The 21,762-nt window shown below is 37.8% G+C and overlaps 1 protein-coding gene across 4 annotated transcripts; it reads right to left on the bottom strand.

Moving 5' to 3' along the window:
• Positions 1 to 2,249: 2,249 nt before the first annotated feature.
• Positions 2,250 to 20,402, bottom strand: ddc (dopa decarboxylase). Of its 4 annotated transcripts, XM_029451656.1 has the most exons (15): positions 18,960 to 19,007; positions 18,195 to 18,438; positions 15,595 to 15,802; positions 14,696 to 14,809; positions 14,492 to 14,611; positions 12,034 to 12,168; positions 11,131 to 11,274; positions 10,509 to 10,575; positions 10,000 to 10,094; positions 8,509 to 8,576; positions 6,750 to 6,826; positions 5,927 to 5,946; positions 5,708 to 5,806; positions 3,464 to 3,565; positions 2,250 to 2,832 (listed from the first exon to the last, which is right to left on the bottom strand). In XM_029451656.1, the coding sequence occupies exons 3-15, from the start codon at positions 15,793 to 15,795 to the stop codon at positions 2,632 to 2,634; spliced, it is 1,443 nt and encodes a 480-aa protein (XP_029307516.1). In that variant the 5' UTR covers positions 15,796 to 15,802; positions 18,195 to 18,438; positions 18,960 to 19,007; the 3' UTR covers positions 2,250 to 2,631. The 4 variants fall into 4 exon arrangements, with proteins under 4 accessions (XP_029307516.1, XP_029307514.1, XP_029307517.1 ...); XM_029451654.1 differs by lacking the exons at positions 18,195 to 18,438; positions 18,960 to 19,007 and adding an exon at positions 20,359 to 20,402 and having other exon boundaries at positions 15,595 to 15,805; XM_029451657.1 differs by lacking the exons at positions 18,195 to 18,438; positions 18,960 to 19,007 and adding an exon at positions 20,346 to 20,357.
• Between the last annotated feature and the right edge of the window lie 1,360 nt (positions 20,403 to 21,762).

Below are 21,762 nucleotides of genomic sequence, written 5' to 3'. Positions count from 1 at the left end.
TCATCTCAGTCAATACCAGACAAGTAGAGATTGAACTAATGCCAACTAATTATTTCCCTTTTGGATTCCAGACACTACAAATGTGTCAGGGTTTGGAAGATTATTTTTGCCATTTTTTACATTGCCATGACTTTTATAGAATCCAGTTTTAATCTTATTTTTATATTGATTTGTTCTATTAAATTATATTTTCTTTGGAAATTGGAAATAATATTTGAAAATAAATGATGTAGTTTTGTCTCATTGATTTACATATGCATCTACATATTTTGTATTTGACAGCAATGATTTCCACCCCCCATCTGTTTCATGGATGAAAAACATTTTTAAGGAATTAAGAAAGAATATCCAAAACCTTTTTTTTCACCTGTTCTTAATTGGTAAACAAGTTAAATCAGACTAAGAAAATGGATCACCAAAATGTTTTTTTCTCCCTCGCTTATCAGGGCTTCAGTTTAAAGAAAAATAGACAAAAGATTGTTCTCTCCTTCTACATTGTATATTTCCCTCTATGTGCATTTGAGAACTGACATTTAACTCAAGAACCCAAGTGAACAGAGTGTCTTGTAAAAGCACATATTTTATTCATATGGTTAAGAGCACTTTCACAAACAATTGAACTTGCACCTCTGTAATAGCATTATGTCCCATGTGTCCCATCATCATAGTTTACAGTTTCGTCTGAACAGACAGCCCATGTGACCTGGTCTCTTGACATTTTCTCAAGCAGCTGTATGATTGTAGGTGTTCTACAGATACAAAAATGACTATAAAGAAGGTCTTCTTGTCTACAGCTGCAGACTGATCTTAATTTAGCCTTTGAAGCAAGTGAATGAGCAGGACAATACTGTTGAACAGTAATCAGGGGCTAAGAATGAACCTCTACTACTGAATCCTTATCTGTATTTATAATACGCTGGCCTTTGTCCTCAGGGATTATAGGATGCTCAGAGAAGGCTGAGTCTCACAGCATGTTGGTTGTGTGTGTGTGTGTGTGTGTGTACGCCTGTCGTCTTTAATTGAGTACTGCTGTAGAGAGACAGCAGGACTACATCCGGCTGCATTTTCACTACTCTTTCAATAATATACTGGGAAACATAGCCACTGATTGCATCTAATAGTTTTTGGTGGTGCCTAATTTGTTATGGTTTCTATTTTTAGCCATTGCTGTGTTAATATGTTGCAACAGAGAGCTGTAGCCCAGTGTTTTCCAAAACTTTTTAAGGCCATGGTACCCTTTATATTGTAAACCTTTAATGAGGCTTTAAAAAGAGAGATCCAAACCCCATGCAGACTACAGTGGACTTTATTAAAATGAACTCATACCATTGCATGCAGCACACTGCCAAGCCACAGAGAAAAACATTATGATAAGCAACAGCATCATACTTTGACACAATCATATGAATTAACAAGGTTTGATGATTTCACATCACAGATGTACACGTCTCCTCCAGGCATACACATGTGAGAGATCAGGGATCCAGACACCATAGTGATAAGTTATGTTGTGGATGTGGACAACAGGCATGAGACTAGTCTTGTTTTAGTTATGTTTGTTAATCATGAGAATGTATCTTGAATCTCTAGGCTTAAAGTTCAACATACAGTTTATAATGAGAGACAAATGTGGGGTGTGTGAAGGAGCCTAGATTGCTGTAACACACAATGCTAAACTGGAATGATTTTATAATCACCAAATCTGTGTTAGACAATATTAGAGACCATTAAATCTTATTCTTTTAACTAATTTGATCATTTATTTCTGTCCGAACACAGAAACAAAATACTTACGTATAGGGTGATTATGTTAGATCCGTGTAAAGAAACACAGTCTACCCCCACAGATTGATTGTCTTGTACTTCAATTTTAGGAAAAACTGGTCTTCTGTGCATAAGACACTATATGAATTAATAGGATTTCTTAAAAAAAAAAAAATATATATATATATATATATATATATCATTTTATATTAAACACAACTATTTTTGCCAATGAGGTCATGAATAAATGAATGCACTTACAAAAGGGATTTACCTGATTACTAGGATCAGCTAATGATTTAACTTCACAGGCTCTACATGAAATATATAGCCGAACAACAGTAGTAATGTGATACAGATTCTTACACCATTACACTTCATTATTTTCCAGCATATCACTAAGCATACACATAGAATGAACAGCACCCACAGAAAATTGCAGACACACACACACACACTCACCCCAAATCAACCAATTTTCTTACATAGAAGACACAGAAGCCGCATAGACAGTAAAGACAGGTCTGCAGCAGGTGATTATGATGAGGACAGTAACATAATCATTAAACAGAGATAAAAGCAAAGTCACTGGCGAGAGAAGTTGCAGATGCAAAATGTAAAATTTGGAACCTGCATTCTTTCTTTTACTACACATTTGGGTTAATCAGTAAAACAATGACAGTGCTTACTAGACTGAATAACTTGGCTGCAGACAGAAATAAGCCTGACTGCTAAATGAGTTGTGAAAGCATTATTCATTCCCTTTATGACATTGTACATCTGTAACATGAAATTTAGATTTTTTTTGTCCTAACTTTGGTCATCCTTTCGGCATCAGAATGGAAAGCCCTTTTCTAGCATTTTTGGTCATTCCTGGGACTCCTGCAAAAGCTCAAAGGACAGCTGCGTGATGTGCCGCCATGCTTGTTGGATGTGTCTTGTCTCAGTACTGCGTGCACAGATGGCGAAGCGCAGGACAAAGCGGCCGGAGAGGTGGCAAGGCACCAGGTGGATCTCTCTGCTCTTGGTGATCTTTTTCAGCAAGAGTTCATTCAACCCATTTGAGCCCTGAGAGGAGGGGGCAAGGAAGGAATCAAGCTCACGTTGTTTGGATTTACAATAGGCAAGATGTTTGTCTTGCCTCCTAGACACTTGGGTTAAACTATTAGTCATGTTGTCTTTTATAATATTTGCTAACTGGGAGCTCTATATTGACTCAGAATTGCATTGTTTATCATACCATGACTTAAGATTACTGCATTTACATAAATTCAAATAAGGGGAGATGACTCACACTTTTCATTTCTTTCTCATATATCTCATCATGCAAAAACAAGCTAATGTAGAGCTCGCCCTTCCCTTCAAAACTCACCTGTAGCTGAGTTTGACCTCTTTAGCCATTTGAAGAGCAGGTAATGTATTTAAGAAAGACTGGGCCAGTACAATATAGAAATGATATGTATATCACCTTCTGATAAACCGTATTCAAGATTATTAATATAACTTATAGATCTAATCTTTCCACTGATAATGAAAACAGCAATTTAACAAACAGAGGAAAGATTTGTTTAAATAATACTTCTGCGGTGGCATCTCTACTGTGCTCTATCTACAGTGGTTTTACAGGATAGTACAATTTTGTATGGGACCACACTGGATTTATCAATGCATGTAGTTCTTTAATGTTGAATGTTGTTACCTTGAGCCTGAAGCAGACCAATCCCATGATGACCTTGGCACAGATCTCAAACCTGTTGTCTGCTCGTACTAGACTCTCAAACTCTTTGGCCAGGCCCACTTGCTGTAAAGTGAAGACATATCTTATGTGCTGTGACTCATGCACTGTGTTTTAAAACATACCCAATTATATACTGTGCATGTAGATGACAGTACACTTGCACTGCTCTTAATGTCCACATGTTTTAATTAGTCTAATAGAGATCTGACAATGTCTAATGTTCCCTCGGGTTAAATAAACGTCATTGTAAATGTAAGGAGCAAGTGAAAGGGAGAGGGGTTATTGATACAATGTATATTACATACTATACTGATCAATTGTAACAGAGCATTTGCTGGTAAAAAAAAACAACCTGACATTTATGTTGCCCTGATTTATTATGGCTTCTGCAAGTCTACTAAAGGGTGTAACTTCTATGATTTTCACTAGATGGCAGTGCTGTATCATTTAATGGTACAGTGCTTTCAGCAATACAGATCAGAGGACTTTCCCCACTGATTCAGAGTCTGAGTCTTCACCTCTCTACAGTGTAACACCCTTACTCTGAACTAAATGTAAACATCTGTAACTATCGATGACCGAAACACATTGGATTAAAAGAGCATGTTGAGAAATAGCAATCCTCCTGGTAGGAAGCGCTGCCTCAGAGGCTCAGTTCAAACAAGTTTTATATCAGGACTGAGGAACCATGAAATAGTCTGTATCAAAATCTGCTCCCAGGAAATGCCATTGTTTTATTCATGCTTTTAAATAATTTACAAATGGCAACGCAAGATCAAACATACTCCAACAACCTCATCAGTCCACCTTTGATCAAAGACATGGTGAAGCTCTAAATGTGCGTCACTGCATCCACTCACAATTACAGTACACAAGTACAAACTTTCCTGCCTCTCTAATGAAGCCGAACACTGGCCTAAATGACCAACTGGTTGACCACCACCTTGTTTCCTCATTCCCAGCCAGTAATTCACCATCACTCAGGTGTTTACAAGCCAATATACCATAATGACTTCATTATTTGCTTGGCTGATTACTGTATGCTAGATCTGACTCATATTCCACATGCCTTTGTCATTAAAATTCTTAATTTTACAACTGATTTTCTCATGGGAGAATAATAGACAACAAAGTAAATTAGTTTTCTTCCACTGAGAAAGAGGAAACTCATCACACATGCTGTATTTCCATTTGTAGGCAACGTATTGTCCAATAAGATTTTAGCTACAAAGGACCAAACACAAGACTCAAACTGTTCTATCTAATCTAGAGGACGGATGTACAGTAGAGTAGTGTGTCATGGGTTATGGCTGCAGGGTGTATTGCTGCTTCTGCCACTTCATTTTAAATGGAAAGTAAACGCAAAACAGGCTCATTTGATTGACAGAACAGACTAAAGGGAGGAAGATAAATATGAAGTGGGGGGGGGGGGGGGGGGGGGGGGGGAGAGACAGGCATACAAGAGTGAAGCATGGAGACAGAAACAGCAAGGTGAAATGGATGGGCATTGGAGGAGAAATGTAGGGAAATGTTGCTATAAAAAGAAGAGGCAGACCAGACATATATGACTGACAGGATATGCTGATTGGGCAGAGATGAGGGCAATGAAGGGACCGTAGAGGTAAGGAGGATTATGTGGGCTGTGGCGAGGGATGGAGGAAGGGGATGGCATTTAACATAAAGACCAGGAGGCCTATGTGATCCTCAGAAGTGTTTTTTTTTCCAGAAGTGATTGCGTAGGACTGAGACTCAGAGAGGAAGAAAAGGCGGAGCCAGACTCCTCACTACTGTCAGCACTGTGCTAATCTTTTAATCATTTATAACGAAGTCAGGATTTGAAATGAGTTGATCACACTACAGGATTACCACACTGATATCGGCAATAGAAAATGGTTGGTTTTTCAATGGCTAACACTTTGTGTGGAATGATTCTCCATTTTCCCAAATCTGTACCTACAACAGACTTTACGCATGAAATTAAACACTTTACTGTTATATACATGTACGTTTGTCCAGTAATGCATGCAAACAAACACTATACCATTATTAACTGGTAGAAATAAATAAATAAATACTAGCGTCATAAATCAACACCACCAATAAACTGAACTTACTGAACTCTATCAGTCTATCTATAATTATTAGGATTTTAACCAGGAGTTTGAGGAGAAAGATACATGGTGGATCATTCAGTTGTTCTCCTACCTTGCGTATATGATCCTGCAGACCTTGGAGCCCATACATACGGAAGACAAACCACATCTTAAGTGAGCGAAATCTTCTTCCGAGTGGAATCTGCCAGTGCTGCAGGACACAGGAGGAAGAGAGTAGGTTATAGCTTTGACCTCTGCAAGTTTGAAGCTTATTGGAAATACTTGATTTCTTGCAAATTGTGGGAACTGAATAAATAATGATTCAATTTACCCGATAATCTGTGATTATCCCTGTTGAAAGAATAATCAGTTCAGTTAAAAATGGCACATCATACACTAATATTGTACATTGTTAAAGCAGATTTTTCAAGCTATTTAAGGGTCAGTGTGCCTTCACGTCATTACATTCTAATAAAATATTATACTGAAAATAAGAGCAATCTCTCATGATTGTAAAATAGTGGACTTAGAGAGAACAACATCTCGCACCTATACAGTAGAACTAACAAAGCTCTGACATTTAACATTCAGAAAAGTATCTATTGTAAAGCTGTTGTATTTGTGATTGCCTTCCACTGTCCAGGTGTTGCTGTAATGGCACCCGCCCCCTACATCTCACTAATTACAATCACTGTCAGTCCACACAGGCCACTGGCTACAGATAGCTCATGTCTACAGAGTGGAGGTCCGTGTTAGCCGCTGCTAATAACCACTAATTAGATTGAGAAGTCCAGATTGTGTGAGCTGAAGGCTTTTGTAAGGTGTCTCAGTGTGGGGAGAGGTAGCTTTATGTCTGCTTGTGTGACAGACAAATTACAGTGCAGCTCTGAGCCCATCTGCAGGCTAGGAGCATGTACACCAGCACACACAGTACTCGCATACACACAGATACTGAATCATATTATGGAATTTTTTTAAGTTAAGTCCGATTCATTTGAATTTGGATATTTTCAATACAAAGATGTCAATGGGGTGTATTATAAATAAGGTCACAAAATGAAATCATCACGGCAAGGATAGAACTGCAAAAATTAATAAGTTGTCTCACAAAAGCCTGCGCTGTGATCATTGATTAAAATACTGTGAATGACTACCTGACTCCTGGTTTTCGTGTTTCAGGTAGAGTGGTTCCATCTTGAAGGCTCCAATAATGGCCTCTCTCTCCTTCACCCTGTTGTTGTTTTTAACATCACAGGTACACGTTTCTTTTTACAAAAATGGTTGTTTTAGCTTTGTCGAACATGATGTGGTGCTTTAAAAGAGATTTGACATAATATCATACAGTAAATGTAGTACCAGCTTAGTGTTCCTGATGTATTAAACATTCAACGTCAATCTTAACCCTTTACTGAAGTACACCATTATTAGTATGTTGTACTGCTCTAGACCAGGGGTAGCCAACACTGTGCCCGCGGGCGCTTGGTCACCCGCAGGCACCGCGTCAGTTGCCCGCAGAGCATGTTCTAAATAGCACTAGTCACCATGGAGCTCCGTCTAAAATGTGTATTTAATTGTTTTGATCTTTTTTTAAATCAATAATACTTGAAGTATTATTATTATTTTAAAATGACAGTATTGAATATAGAATTTAAAAAACAAAGATGTTTTATGTATATAAGAACTCTGACCCTGTCTGGGGTCAGAGTTCCACGCGCAAGCTAAATCCCCATTTCCCTCTTCGCTGAGACAAGCTAGCGGGAGCAGCTACGATGGGGCGCTAGGTACGTTTTTTACGCTAAACCTGGCAGAAAAGCAAACTAACTATTTTTACAATGATTGGGAGGAATATATATATGCAAAACAAAGGTGTGTATGTCCCATTTGCGGGGCGACGGCAAATGGGTTTGTACAAACCACTAACTTTGTACAAACAGGATATGATTTGAAGATGTGACAGTTAATGATTTACAAAAATATCAGAGATGTGATAACTGTGACTTTCAAATGTTGAAATAGATTGAGAACATAAATAAATAATGTTGCATGTTTAAATATATCTGTTCCTGTTTCCTACCATAAATCATTGTGAGGAATAATTAACATGTGATCAGACAGTCTCTTCACATATGAATATTTATTATGATTAACTTATTAATGATGATATTATCATTAAAGGTGAACCGTGCAACTATGTTATTCAGGAGGTTTGTATCAAACACGTAGCCCTTCGAGGGTGCTGAATAATACGAAGTAGCTCTCAGTATCAAAAAGGTTGGTGACCCCTGCTCGAGACAGTATGGCGCATTCTGCAGTGTCTAAATATGCTGCACTACATCTCTATGAATAAATATGAAAAGGTGTTTGTTGAACAAAATCTGTTGCTAATTTGTAAAGATAAACTGACAGATAAAGTAACACAGTTATAGTTATGTATGTGACAGACCACTAAGACAGAAAGATATCTCAATGGCAATAGGTATCATGTCAGCAGTGACAGACTGAGCCAGAGGTGATGGAAAAAGGATTTAAGAACCTCTTCCCTTAACCACATGTCGGAGTTTGATTCACCTCAGTTTCCCTCTTGTGCAGAGCATGTCTTGTTTTGTTTGCTGCTGACAGAAGGGGCAGATGGGAGGCGTAGTTCTATTTTTACTGTGCAAATGATTGAGGTGTAGATGGAAATGGGTTTTAAATGGATTACTTATTGTTACTTTATGTGACCATGAGTCACATTATTTACACCAGTAGAGATTACTCAATATCTGAATGTTTCTTTAATTGTTCCATATGTGCTTTTCTGAACACTATTCTCTACTGCTTCATTATGTTTGCATGGTTATCAGTAATACAAGAACACTTATCATTGAAGAAGAAAAATACACACAATACACTATATTGACATGCTTAACTTACCACATTGTAGAGCAGTCAAAGTTGATTAAAAGCCATTTGTGTGGGTTGAAGTTGAAAGAGTCTGCAAACTTTAAAAGAAACAAGAAAAGAAAATAGTAATGAAGCCGCATTGTTTTGATGTTTTCTTTGGAATGACGGGTATGAAATATCAGTGGCTTTCAGCGAAGTCTGCATATACTGCTGCATGTTGTTTTGGGAAGAACTAAGAAGAAGTTCCCATAATTGGTCATAAAAGTACTACCATTTGAAAAATGTGTGTTGGCCAAAGAAACTGACACAATACAACATCTTTATTTACCATTACTGACGCAGAGACAACCTTTTCAACACCAGCATTATCCGGACAAAAGCAGGCACAATTTATTTGAAATGCAAAAGAGGAACACCTCGCAGAGCGCAAGGAAAGTAACCCTTTCCTGGTAGTGTTTATTCAAAGAGAGACAAACCTATCGTAATCTGTTCTCATCTCTATGTTGGCTCTCTTTTGTAATATCCTTTTCTCTACCCCCCACAAATGCAATAACACAGCAAAGAGAGACAATGTGAGACAGACTCCTGTCTGACAGTTGCCAGGCTGACGGATTCAAAGGCGGCTGGTTGCCTGCTCACCCATCACTCATATCCTAGCAACCAACCCTCCAGCAGGGCTGCACTCTCATCCTAAAAGACTGAGGTCCGTCTTCATGTCCTCGTCCAATAATTCCATTGATCTCGTAAAGCTTCAAAGTTATATACTATAACTACAATATATGTATTCTACAATATATAACTGCATGTGGTTTAAAAGAGTGGACATTATAAGTAATCCCCTGTCCACTTCCTCATAAAAGGATCCTCAAATTCAGACACCAAATGCATTAAAAGAAAATACTAGGAAATGTAAAATCGTGTTCCAATAGAGCTAGTTTGAGCTGCAACAACAGTTGGTCTTTACAGTCAAGTCAATTTCTCTGTCTCCCCAACATTGTTTGAACTTGTGTGGCTAATAAACAGTGATATATAAAGGTCTAACGCTGCCTCAGGAAATTACTCTGTCCTTATCTCTACGTCTCTGCACAGCTCGGGGAGCAACAGCTTCTTTGGCAGCTTCAAAAGGCAGATTGATGCTCCTGCGCCAATGCCGATTGTTCGGCCTATTACTCACTCTTGCATGCTTCCTCCTTGACATTAACGTTATGACATTTTCGAACAGAAATAAAGCAGCCGGATATAATCAGCATGCAGTTAGTGTTGCCTTTCATAGACGCTATGAGAGATATTTTACAACCAATTGAACAGAAATAGGCTGTCTTGTCCTTCAGCAGCAACATGTGCAGGTGGATGCACACTTCAAATTTTGGACCACACTAAAACAATATTAAGTCTGTTCTGCACATAGTGGGAAGATTAAAATCCTACCATGTCAAAACTGTGTTACCGAAACACTGTTACTAATTGAATTATAGTGTTCGTGCACTGTATGAACATGAATGCTTGTATATTTTTACACACCTCAATGCCATTCAACAAAGGCCTAAATTCCGGACAGATGAATGCGCTCCCTGCATATGCTGCATCAATGTGCATCCACATACTTTCCTCTTTACCTGGAACACGCAAGAAACAGAGAGGTTATTAACATCTTTAAATTTACTTTTGTCAATCAACATTCAACACCCTGGGATATAATAACTATGACCACATAGATTTGCCATTTGTTTTCAGAAAAAGAGGATTGTTAATACTGAATACTGAAGGAAGATAATACTGAGTTTTTGGAAAACTGACATAATTTGTTGTTTATTTGTTTCTCATTCACACTAAAGAAGCATAGCCTAACTTGCTTGCAGGACAAAGGATCTTCTTACATACACCCTGACTCCTTATTCTGGATTCTCCTATAAAACATTCTGATGCTTCTTTAAAGTATCAAAGTCTGTGTTGCGAAGCAAATAAAGTCGAGCTTTACAATTCTTTTCCTGTCGTAAAACAAAAGAAAATCAGCTGCGTGCTTGACTCACATATTGGCCCCAGCTCGGTGATGTGATCAAAAGCACATGATGGCGTGGTGCCAAGGGTCGCACAGAACTGAAAGATACAAACATACAAATCATTAACACCATAAAGTACCTTGTTACCCGTGCCCCTTTCTATTTTTACTGTAACAACGATGGCAGTTTGGATCTTATTCATTTTGTATAAATGTACAAATGTGCAGTCAATGAAGCTACTGTACCATATTGCTTTTATATAAAATAAATTATATCCAAATGTAACTCTGTAAATGGCAGATGGTTCAGAGCTCCTGGACCATTGCAGCCTCCATATGTTCACTGATAGTGATCTGTGGGTCCGGCTGAGACAGGGGTTATTGTCATTAACCAGATAGAAATACATCAGGTTGAACACAAACAATGTTATCCTTCAGCAGAAGCCTCAGTGTGTGCACAGCAGCATCACACACTTTGTATCATCGTAGCTGTCAACTCAGTGAGCAGTTGTGTAGGTGGTTGTAAGAGTTTCACAGATGTGTGTAACTCAATGGGAAAATTAAATATATCTAATGTTGGAGATGTATGTATCTGCCTGTGTGCCCTAGCTCTGTGGTTGGATGGATGGATGCTGATTTTGTTCTTTTCTCACATAGAAAGGGATGAGTCCGGCTGCTTTGTCCTGCTCCAGGATCTTCTTAAGCATGCTCCCTTCGACAGCATAGCTGTTGTCTGTGGGAACCTTCTTCATGATCACTCCAGCAATCAGAGAAGCACGCTCCACTGAGGAATGAGCCTTGGGAGCAAATACATGCAACATGTTGTAGAAACGCAATGCAAGTGAGTTGAATCTCCTACCGCTTTTGGTAAGAAAATTAACCTAGCAAAACTTCCAATTTCATATTCATAGTAACTGAACTCTGTTATAGATTCCTCCTATGTGGTTGTTGAATCTTTAGATAAGAATGCCCCTCAACCTCAGAGCTTCAATGATATAATTCTGATTATGTACAATAGCTTAGCATGCGTAAAGAAATACATACAGTACATACTTTAGACATGTACACCTAGATATCAGGACGGTGTTCTTCAATAGAAACACAACAAACTGCTCTCCCTGTAAAGGTCTGTGTGGCCCTCAGGTGGTTCCTTAACCCAATCACACAGTCAGGCTGGTATTAAACCTGATCAGAGCTTGCTACTGCCTTGACCCTCTGTCTCACTAAATCCCTGAAAAACTCTTTCACTGTTACTGAGGTAACCTTTGATAACGTGGGATCACATGGACAACTTGTTGAGTAAAAGACCATTTACAGAGGTCAACATATTTGCCGAGACTTGCAGAGAAGTGTATTTTATATAAACCTGGTATCTTGCCAAGCAGTAAGGTTTCATGAAAAAAACATTGCTAAAGACCTTTTTTAAACAAAATCCTTTACCGAGATCTGAAAATAGTAAATAATAAGACTGTATGTGTAAAGTATATTCTAAGAATCAGAGTTAGCTTAGCCTCTGCATGAAACAGGACTATCAGGGAATATCTGTTTGTGCTTACTTGCTCAGAGGTGTATGCCACCAGTTTGGAGAGGATTTCACCCTGAGATTTTTCAGGGTTGGACGCCTGAACGTAGCGGACCGCTTTACAGCGGGCAGCAAGCATGGACATCAGGGTTGCTTCACTGGCTGTGCTCTGTTGGAGGAATTAGAGGGAAGTTGAAAAGCAATGCATCTCCAATGTTGTGGATTGAATAGTACGTTAATGTACGTGTAAACATGCCCATGTTGATTGACAGATACGCTGTAAACATGATAAGACAATCTATTAACTTTCTCATTTTGGTATGTCTGTAATGTGTGTGTTCTTATTGATGCATACATACATACAATTACATCCAAACCATATGCAAACACACACACAAACACACAAAGCAGGACATTAAATCAACATTTTGTGCTGTTTGATATTCTCTCCGATTTGAATGCTGTGACACCTCCACATCCTCATGAGAGAAGAAAATCATTGTATTTAGAAACTGTGTCTTGGGTCATCACCCAGTCACCCTGATACAGAGACAATTGTTTGTGGCAACATAATGAAGGGAAGCGTGTCTTCTAAGGTATCTGGGGCATTACCACAAGAAAGTCAATGAAATGTTCAAATCATTTAATCAATAACCACAAATCCCTCACCAGACAAGTGGGCTTGTAAAGGCCATGTCATTTATGTCAAAACGAATGCAGAGGCAAAGTCAAATGAAGCCAATTATTAAGAAGTAAGGTGAACAAATCGATGTGATAACATAACATGGCACTTGCTCATAGGAATTGAAACAAATAAAAGAACAGTTTGAAATGCAAAAACAAGCAAACCTCAAGCTTCCAAAGTGTACTTCCTGTCCTTGCTTTGTAAAAGTCTGCCAGATCTCATCATCGTTGTGTCTCGTCAGTTATGTTAACTGTATTCATGTTCATGTTTAGGTCAGGCTTTTGTTTAGTTTCATGTTAGTCTGTGGTTGTGCACTTTGTGAAGTTAGATTCACTCATGTCTAGTCTCGTCGTGCACTTCCTGTTTTATTTTATACTTGCCTCTTGTCCCTCTTTCCAGATCCCTTTACTTCCTTCCTTGGAGTGATTGTCTGCCCCGCCCCTGATTGTTTCCACCTGTGCCCTCTCACCTCATGTTTAAATAGTCCTGTTCCCCCCCACTTGTCTTGTGCCAGTTCGTACTTGTTCATGTGTCGTGAGTCTCGTCGAGTGATCAGGTCAGGTTTGGTCAAGTTTAGCTTTTTCCATGTGCCTCATTGTGAGAGTCTTTGTTTTGTATTTAGATTTTTGATATCCTCTTAGAGGGTGATCGTTGATTTGATAATTTGATTGTTTGTAAATCCTCCTTATGAGCACTATTGTTTAGTACTTAGTTTTCAGTAAAGTATTTTATGTTGTTACTTTACATCCATCTCGGAGTCGTGCTTTTGAGTTCACCAATATTGTGACAGAGTTCCTTCACAATCATTCCTCCGACCTACCACCAGTGATCGTGAAGTATAGCCTGTTCCATTTCAAATGTAATCCAGCAGACCATTTATCACAATAAACCTTAAAAGCTGGCTCAAATGTTCCCTTTTCCTAGCTAAAATGAAAAACCATTGCTCTTAAGGATAAGAAGTGATGATTCGCTGCTAAAGATGACATTAAAAGAACATTTTAATGCAGAAGCAATCTTATAATGATTACACACTATAATGTTTTAGTCAGTCAATCAAACTCTTTAATCTTAATTTATTTTAATCAAAAGCAAACTGTCTTTTTTATGCCACCAAAGTCTAATGACTCACATAGGGGTAAAAAGGTCACCAGAGGGTCTTATTGAAACAACCCCATTTCCCCTTTGTGTTGACATAAGGTTTATAATAATAGGCTGGCAATGAGCTGTCACAACACTCATTAACCCTGCTGTAGCGAGAAGAGCCCCATTCGTTGCCATAGTGAGCTTGTAGGCTGCACTTAAAAAAGGAGAGTGGCAAGACAGAAACACACACGCACACACACCCTCACGCCCAGGTGGTCACAATAGGAGAGGCATGAAATGATCTGTCATCAGAGTGCACTCTCATGCTCCACTACTCCACATCCCACAAACATATACACGCACACACACACACACATTATAGATAGTATCCTCTGCTGCTGCACTTCTGTCAATGGAACACTAAACTATTAACTATATTTAGCAATCCCAGCACCGTCATCGCTGTCTGCCTGTGAATGACACATTAAAAGGCAATTTTCAGCTGGTGTCACCCATCGAGAGAAAAAGACGACAAATCAATAGTACACAAATTACTCATGAATATGGTTTCAGGAGCGCTCAGTTGTGAGTCCTTGTTCCTTTAAGCCTATCATTTTTTTCACTTCGCTTGTTTCAAACCAGGAAAGAGTATAAAAGTGAGCAGAATTAGTTTTGACTCCTTGGACTGCCTGAGGACATTTGTGCACACACAAAAGATATTAACCTGGATTACACCTCCTCCGTGGCCATGAGTCCCAGCTATAAAAGTCTCCGGCAGGTTCAGCATCTTCCCCAGCCAATCTAACATCACTGTCTCCAGCTCTGTACAGGCTGGGCTGGCAGCCTGAAAAAACACACCCAAAAACAATCAATTTTTTTGAATATGAATATGAACTAAACATAGAAAAACTGAGTCTAAGTCTGTTACCCAGGAGAATCCAATACAGCCAATGCCTGTACACAGCATGTCGGCCAAGATGGCAGGGTATGAGCTAGCAGATGGAAAGTAGGCATAGAAGTATGGGCTATGCCAGTGTGTGACCTGGAAAAAAATAAAAATGCATGTTATAGCAATTTATCATATTTAGTATCTCATCTAACCATTTTTATGTAAGCTTTGAGTTTGTATGTTTTTAGCCTGTAGTGCATTTTCACTGTGAGGCCAAGCAGTAATTAGTTCTCTTTCTGTAAAAACTATTGTTTTTCATCAGTGAGAGAGTTTACTTGACCTTGCAGTAAAGTTTAATACCTAATTAATCTGAAGACCTTAGTTTGTGGTTGCCAAAATTAGAAACCAGTGAAAGAGTAAGATCCTAAAAATCCTAAGGTCCTAAAAAAATCCCAGCCACTCCATGCAGGCCTCCCTCCAAAGCCACTCCCCCAAAATACATGAACGCGCACTTCCTGACTTCTGCTGAAGGACGAGTTCACGAGAAAGCGTTGGGGAGAGGAGCGCATCGCTAACCATATCCAACTACCTCAATGAGTTCACGGGTAGACTGCGCACACCTAGGCAGGTATACAGGTAGAAATGTAGACAGGTAGACAGGAAGACAGGTAGGAAGGTAGGAAGGTAGAAAGGTAGGCAGGTCGAAAGGTAGGCAGGTAGGCAAGTAGGTAGACCATCCAATCATTTCATGAGGGCCGGACGAAATTATTAGACGGGCTAATTACAGGCTAATCTTTTTGTCAGAGCATTTGATTTATTGATACAGATTGCGGATGTAAAGAACATTTCAACACATAAAAATAAATGCTTCTAAAAAAATAACTTGCCCTTGCTTTTAAATCAACTGTTGCAACAAGTCAACATAAGTATGAACTCACCCCCGGCATTATAATCCTCTCCACATCTGCAAGAATGTCATCGTATTTCTCAGGCTCCAGTGGTGCCTCAGTAGGGATCAATGAACGGAGATACCCCGGTTCCACATCTGGGTAGACTGGTCGCTGTTCGATGTTCTCCAGGTAGTCGGCTACATAGTCTACCATCTCCTTCCCTCTGCGGCGAAACTCTGCTGCATCCATGGTAACACTGGAACACAGCACAGAAACACTTAATTTCTCAAGCACTATTTACAAGTTAGGTACTTGTACTTTGAGTATTTTCATTTTATGCCACTTCATACTTCACTACATCTCAGAGGGAAATATTGTACTTGTTAGTCCACTACATTTATTTGACAGCTTTAGTTACTAGTTACTTTGCAAATATAATTGCTAATACAAACTATAAATCACTACTGCCACTAATACATTCTGATATATTTTTTATTGGTTAAGCTTCCCAGTAGTATATAAAATAGTTAAATTTAGCCCCACCTTTACCAGCTTACATATGGTACAGCTTAAATAGCTGTACATTTAATGCATCAATAATTATAATTTAATACCATCATATCTATTATTCTGATATGGGCCAGTCTGCATAATGACTACTTTTATGTTTCTGCTTTAAGTATATTTTGATGCAAATACTTTTACTTAAGTAAGATTTTGAATGCAGGAGTTTTACTTGTAACAGAGTATTGTTACAGTGTGGTATTGTTACTTTTACTTAGGTAAAAGATCATTGTAAACATTAACCCGTTTTATGATGCCATGTGAGGTTATAGAAATAGTAACACTTACTTACACTGAATGTGTATTCTGACACCCTGAAGAGATTACTTTGTTTGCAGCTACCTAGTTCTAAAATGTATAGGGACAATCAAACAGTTTATGTTGAAACTGGTACACAATTTACACGTTTTCAGTGTAAGTAAGTGTGACTTTATTTCCATAACCTCACTTGGCATCATAAAATGGGTAAATGTTTACAATGATCTTTGACCTAAGTGAAAGCAACAATACCACACTGTAAAAAAAACTCTGTTCTGAAATGGGCCAGTCTGCATAATGACTACTTTGACTTTTTCTGCTTTAAGTATATTTTGATGCAAATACTTTTACTTAAGTAAAATTTTTAATGCAGGATTTTTACTTGTAACAGAGTATTGTTACAGTGTGGTATTGTTACTTTTACTTAGGTCAAAGATCATTGTAAACATTAACCCGTTTTATGCCGCCAAGTGAGGTTATGGAAATAAAGTCACAAAGTATTGCTTACAAATCTGTATAGACACTCTTGAATTGTTAAAACATATTTTCATATTCATATGACATTTACAAATCTTTGAACACACTTTCATATCAGAACGCTTTTACAAATCTTTTTTTCCTAGAGGAAATAGCATACTATGAGCCAGTATAGTTGTATATGCCAGTTGGGAGGTTGAGCCACCCTTTTCATCCTTCGCTTTTTTCTAGAATAAACCAAATGTATTTTAATCCAATTTACTCAGACTGTGATAGAATAAAGCAGGCGGAAAAACTGGTAGCTCAAAATCACATATATAACATACATGACATTACATTCTTGGCATGATTTTTCATACGTGAACGTTTTTTATGATGTTTAATACGAGCCAAATAATTTTGGGTAAATTAATGAACTACCAGTTATTACTGATTCACTGAAATTATAGGGGCTAAGGAGTTATTGCTTTGGAAAGTTGCAGTCAATTTCAATATCAATATCAATGTGTGTAGAAACCACATATGTGTTGCATTGTCAAGAAGTTCAACAAAAGAACAAACAATTTACAAAAAAAACTGTTGCTGGGTTGCTATTTTTAAAACAGTTTATTTTAGTTATAATATTCTATGCCTCATGCAATCCCATTCCACTTTTAGGACACATTTACAATGGTGGGTTGGTAGCCCTGGTGAGTTATTCCTATTAATATGGCTTTCATATACACACACACACACACACACACACAGAGACAAACACACACACACTCAGCCTAAGCCATGCTCTGTGACGGAGTTTGTATAAGCTTGCACAATTTTAATGTATACATTTATTGTTATTATTTTCATTAAGCCAGTCTGATTAGTTTGTTTTCCTTTCACTTTATTGATTTATGTGAACAGAAAAGCTTCGCAGCAAAATAATTTTCACATCCAATACAAGTTTATAGGCTATTTGTATAGACCGTAATAAAATGCAAAAGGACGGTTGTATAAGCTATAAGTCTAATCAAGATGTCCTTCACATACAACTTAATGAATAAGGGAAAGATTAATGTTTAGCCTATTTGTTGGAAGATGCCATACATTGGATTGAAGAATAAACCTGTTGCAGTCCTACAACAATACATTCATTAGAATATAGCAAAATCTTTAAACATATTCCCATACAAATTACATATGCTTATTCAAATGACACAATAAAAGATAAACATTGCCCCCTTGTTCTGTACACCAGTGGCTAGCCATTCAACAACCCTGCATGTGTCTTTCCCTTGTTGAGTGGCAGAACCCTTATCCTTAGCCTTATCTCAAATAGGATTACACATATGTGTGTGTGCGCGCGTACTTACATTTTCAAGTGAGAGCTTCAGATTGTGGATACTGTCCTCTTCTTTAGCGTACACAAACAGACGGACAGACAGCCAGGCACGTGGGGAGTGTGTTTGTGTGTTAAAGGACAAGGGATATTTGCTCCTTTTATCTTGCCACTAACCACCCCACCCCCTGATATTCCAGCCAATAGGAACAGGGCTCAAGGCAAATACAAGAACTGATTGATTCACATGGATTTCCTGAACCTGTGCTTCTATGCTTCTACGCTTCCACACACACACACACACACACACACACACACACACACAGGTTTGTAAATCTAACACTTATATTAAGTTTACACAGATAGACAAAGGTAACATTAAAATAATCAGGCTACACCAAGAAAGAAAAAAGACATACAAGACAACAATAATATCAGTGACAGTATTAGTAAATATTGTATAAACATTTATTTTGCTGACAATACTCTCTTATGAAGGTTATTCTTCAGTTAATTTTGGGGTGGGAAAAATTATTAGTTTCTGTACATTTTTAAAATTATTTTAAAATTATTATTAGACCCTGTTGATTTGTTTTCTTAATACATAATAATAATACTAATAATAAACTTTATTTGCATAGCACCTTTCATACAAGAGTTGCAGCCCAAAGTGCTTTACAGCAAAAACATAAAACATTAGTACAAAATTATACAGAGCATTTACAGTACAATAATCACAATGTGGATGTAAATGTGAAATAGCATTAAAAATAGCATTAGAAATCACATATTTACACACCATGGTCCTCTCATCAAGCACTCAATTCAGTCAGTCCTCCGGGACGGCCTCCCATTAAAGCATTAAAAAATAGCATTAGTAAATGTGGAAAAGGCTAATAGTTAAGAGATAAAATAGCAGCTTTAATAAAAGCATTGAAATTAGTTTAAAATGGCATAAAGTAGCAGCATTAAAGATTGTATAAAATATCACCATTAAAAGGCAAAAATAAAAGATATAAAATATCACCATTAAAAGGCTAAAGTAAAGAGATATGTCTTCAGTTTACTTTTGAAGATATTGATGTCTAATGTCTGCAGGTAAAATGTTCCATAGCTTTGGTGCATAATTGCTAAAGGCTACATCCGATTTTCTTTTGGATGTTTCTGGGAACATTTAATAAACAAGTAGTGGATGATCGTAATGTTCTTGGGGGCACATAGTTTATTAGAGAGTTTGCAGTGTAACTTGATGCGGTTCCGTTTAGGGCTTTGTATACAAGAAGGAGGACCTTAAAGTCAATTCTAAAAGTTACTGCAAGCCAGTGTAGAGCAGCCAACACTGGACTGATGTGGTCTCTCCTCTTGGTTCTAGTCAGCAGCCTCGCTGCAGCGTTTTGGATGAGCTAAAGTCTCTCCGTTGTTTTTTTTGGGAGGCCGGTAAAGAGTGCATTACAGTAATCGAGTCGGTCACTTTGATGCAGAGGACTGCGGAGGGGTGGGGGAAGTGTTAAGTAGCTGGTTAATAGTTGAGAATAGTATTCTAGAATTTCCAACGTTCTCTGTGATAATCTCAGAAAAGTAATCCTTTCTAGCCAGCTGCATTGCTTTACCATAGGCAGCCATGGATTTTTTGTAGATATTGTAGTTAACTGTGAGCTTAGTTTTCCTCCATCTTTGTTTAGCTGCTTTACAAGTCCTCTTACTCTGAGTAACATTGCTGTTGTTTAACCATGGGGAGATTCTGTCAGTTGATTTCTTTTTTTACCTTTAATGGAGCAACAGTATCCAGGGTAGATGACAAGGTGTTGTTTAGATTTTCAACCATGAAATTTAAGTAACAGTCTGAGCATGGCTCATATGATCTCATGATGTTAGAGAATGTTTCCTCTGCTGTGTTATCTAGTATTCTTTTTTTGACTACCGTCTCACTTTTGGTCTTTGTTAAAATTGATTAGGTTAGCATCAAAAAACACACAGTGATGGTCAGATATTGGTAATTCGATTACTACCAAGAGCACTGAGTTTTTAAAAGGTTCAAAAATCTCTGACCTTCCCTCTATAATAATATTTTTCTTGCTTAACTCAACTTGATGCATGAATGAGAAACTCACTCATCTGTTCTACGACGAAAGATAAACATGGACTTCCACATAAATTGGGAAAATAACATCTTATCCATGATTACCTGACACGGGCAGACACGGGCAGACACGGGCAGACACGGGCAGGTAACTAACATGAATCACAATCCAACAAAAAACACTGAGACAGGCAGGGATATATACACAGACACTAAATGAGGGAACGAGACACACCTGGGGAGAAAGGCAGAAAACACAAGGGCAGGAACTAATACCAGACATGACACAAGGGGAAGGGAACATTTTAAAATAAAACAGGAAACAGAAACCAAGATCATGACACAAATGTCAAGTAGATAGTATGGCTTGGAGAACAAGAGTTCATGTAATGCAATCTAGTACAGAAACACCTCAAACTACAGCCAAGAAAGTATTTTAAGTTCAATGAACATTTTTCTGACAAAGTGTCAACAAATACTCAACATTATAAATTCTCTACAAGTCCACTGCATTTTTTTCTCCATCCAATATGTACACAAATTGTTTCATAGTGTTTGTGTAAAATGGTATGTAAAGCTTACTCTGGCAACACATTGCAAACTTTCAGAGATGTTAATCTTTTTATTTGCCCACACCAAAACTTTAAGCCTTGAAACCTCACTATTTTTGCATGACTGATAATCCAAAGGGTGTGACACACCAGACCAGAGGTGGTGTCAAAGGGTCAATTCTCAGTAGGATCAGTGCAGTGTTCTTACTGGGGAAGCCAACATTATTCTGATTTCTTCTGCAATATACGTCACATAATGATTAATTTGCAGGATGTATTGGTTCCACGTGTATTACTACTGAATCGTTGTCCATGATAACTGATGATCACTTTTTTATCAGCCCTTGAACTTGTTGTGATGTGCACCATCTAGTGGGGAAAATGAGGTTAGGACTAGTAATAGGAATAGTGGACAGGACCTATTCGGGAGGAACTTCAATCTGGAAAACAATAGTTCTAATAATAATAATAATAATAATAATAATAATAATAATAATAATAATAATAATACATTTTATTTAGAGGCGCCTTTCAGGACACCCAAGGTCGCCTTACAGTGCATTTAAAAGTTAAAACAGCTAAAACAAAGACGGAAAATAAATTAGTCAAACTGACATAGATAAAACAGGCAAGACAACCAATGCACATTCAGTATAGTTTGTATAACACTCTATATACATCTATTACATTAATCTAATGCTGTACAGCAGTATTACATTCTTTCATAGTTCACAAATCTTTCAAATGAAGTTCCCCAACAAAGATGGGTTTTAAATCAGCTGATTTAGCCAGGTAAATATTTTAGGCTATTTTTATGAACAACACTTCTATTTTAACCGGCGCAGCTTTTCTCGTTTTTACGGCACTGGTTTAGCAGTTCAGGAAACTCACAGACCAATTGCATGCAAGTTAAGCCATCTATTAAAAGTGGCAATGTGAAACGCCACTATGAGACAAAGCACAACGTTTTT

The sequence above is a fragment of the Cottoperca gobio genome, chromosome 16 (genome assembly GCF_900634415.1).
Source record: "Cottoperca gobio chromosome 16, fCotGob3.1, whole genome shotgun sequence".
NCBI lineage: Eukaryota > Metazoa > Chordata > Actinopteri > Perciformes > Bovichtidae > Cottoperca > Cottoperca gobio.
The sequence above is the reverse complement of the archived record's forward strand: the minus strand, read 5'-3'. Positions and strand labels throughout refer to the sequence as shown.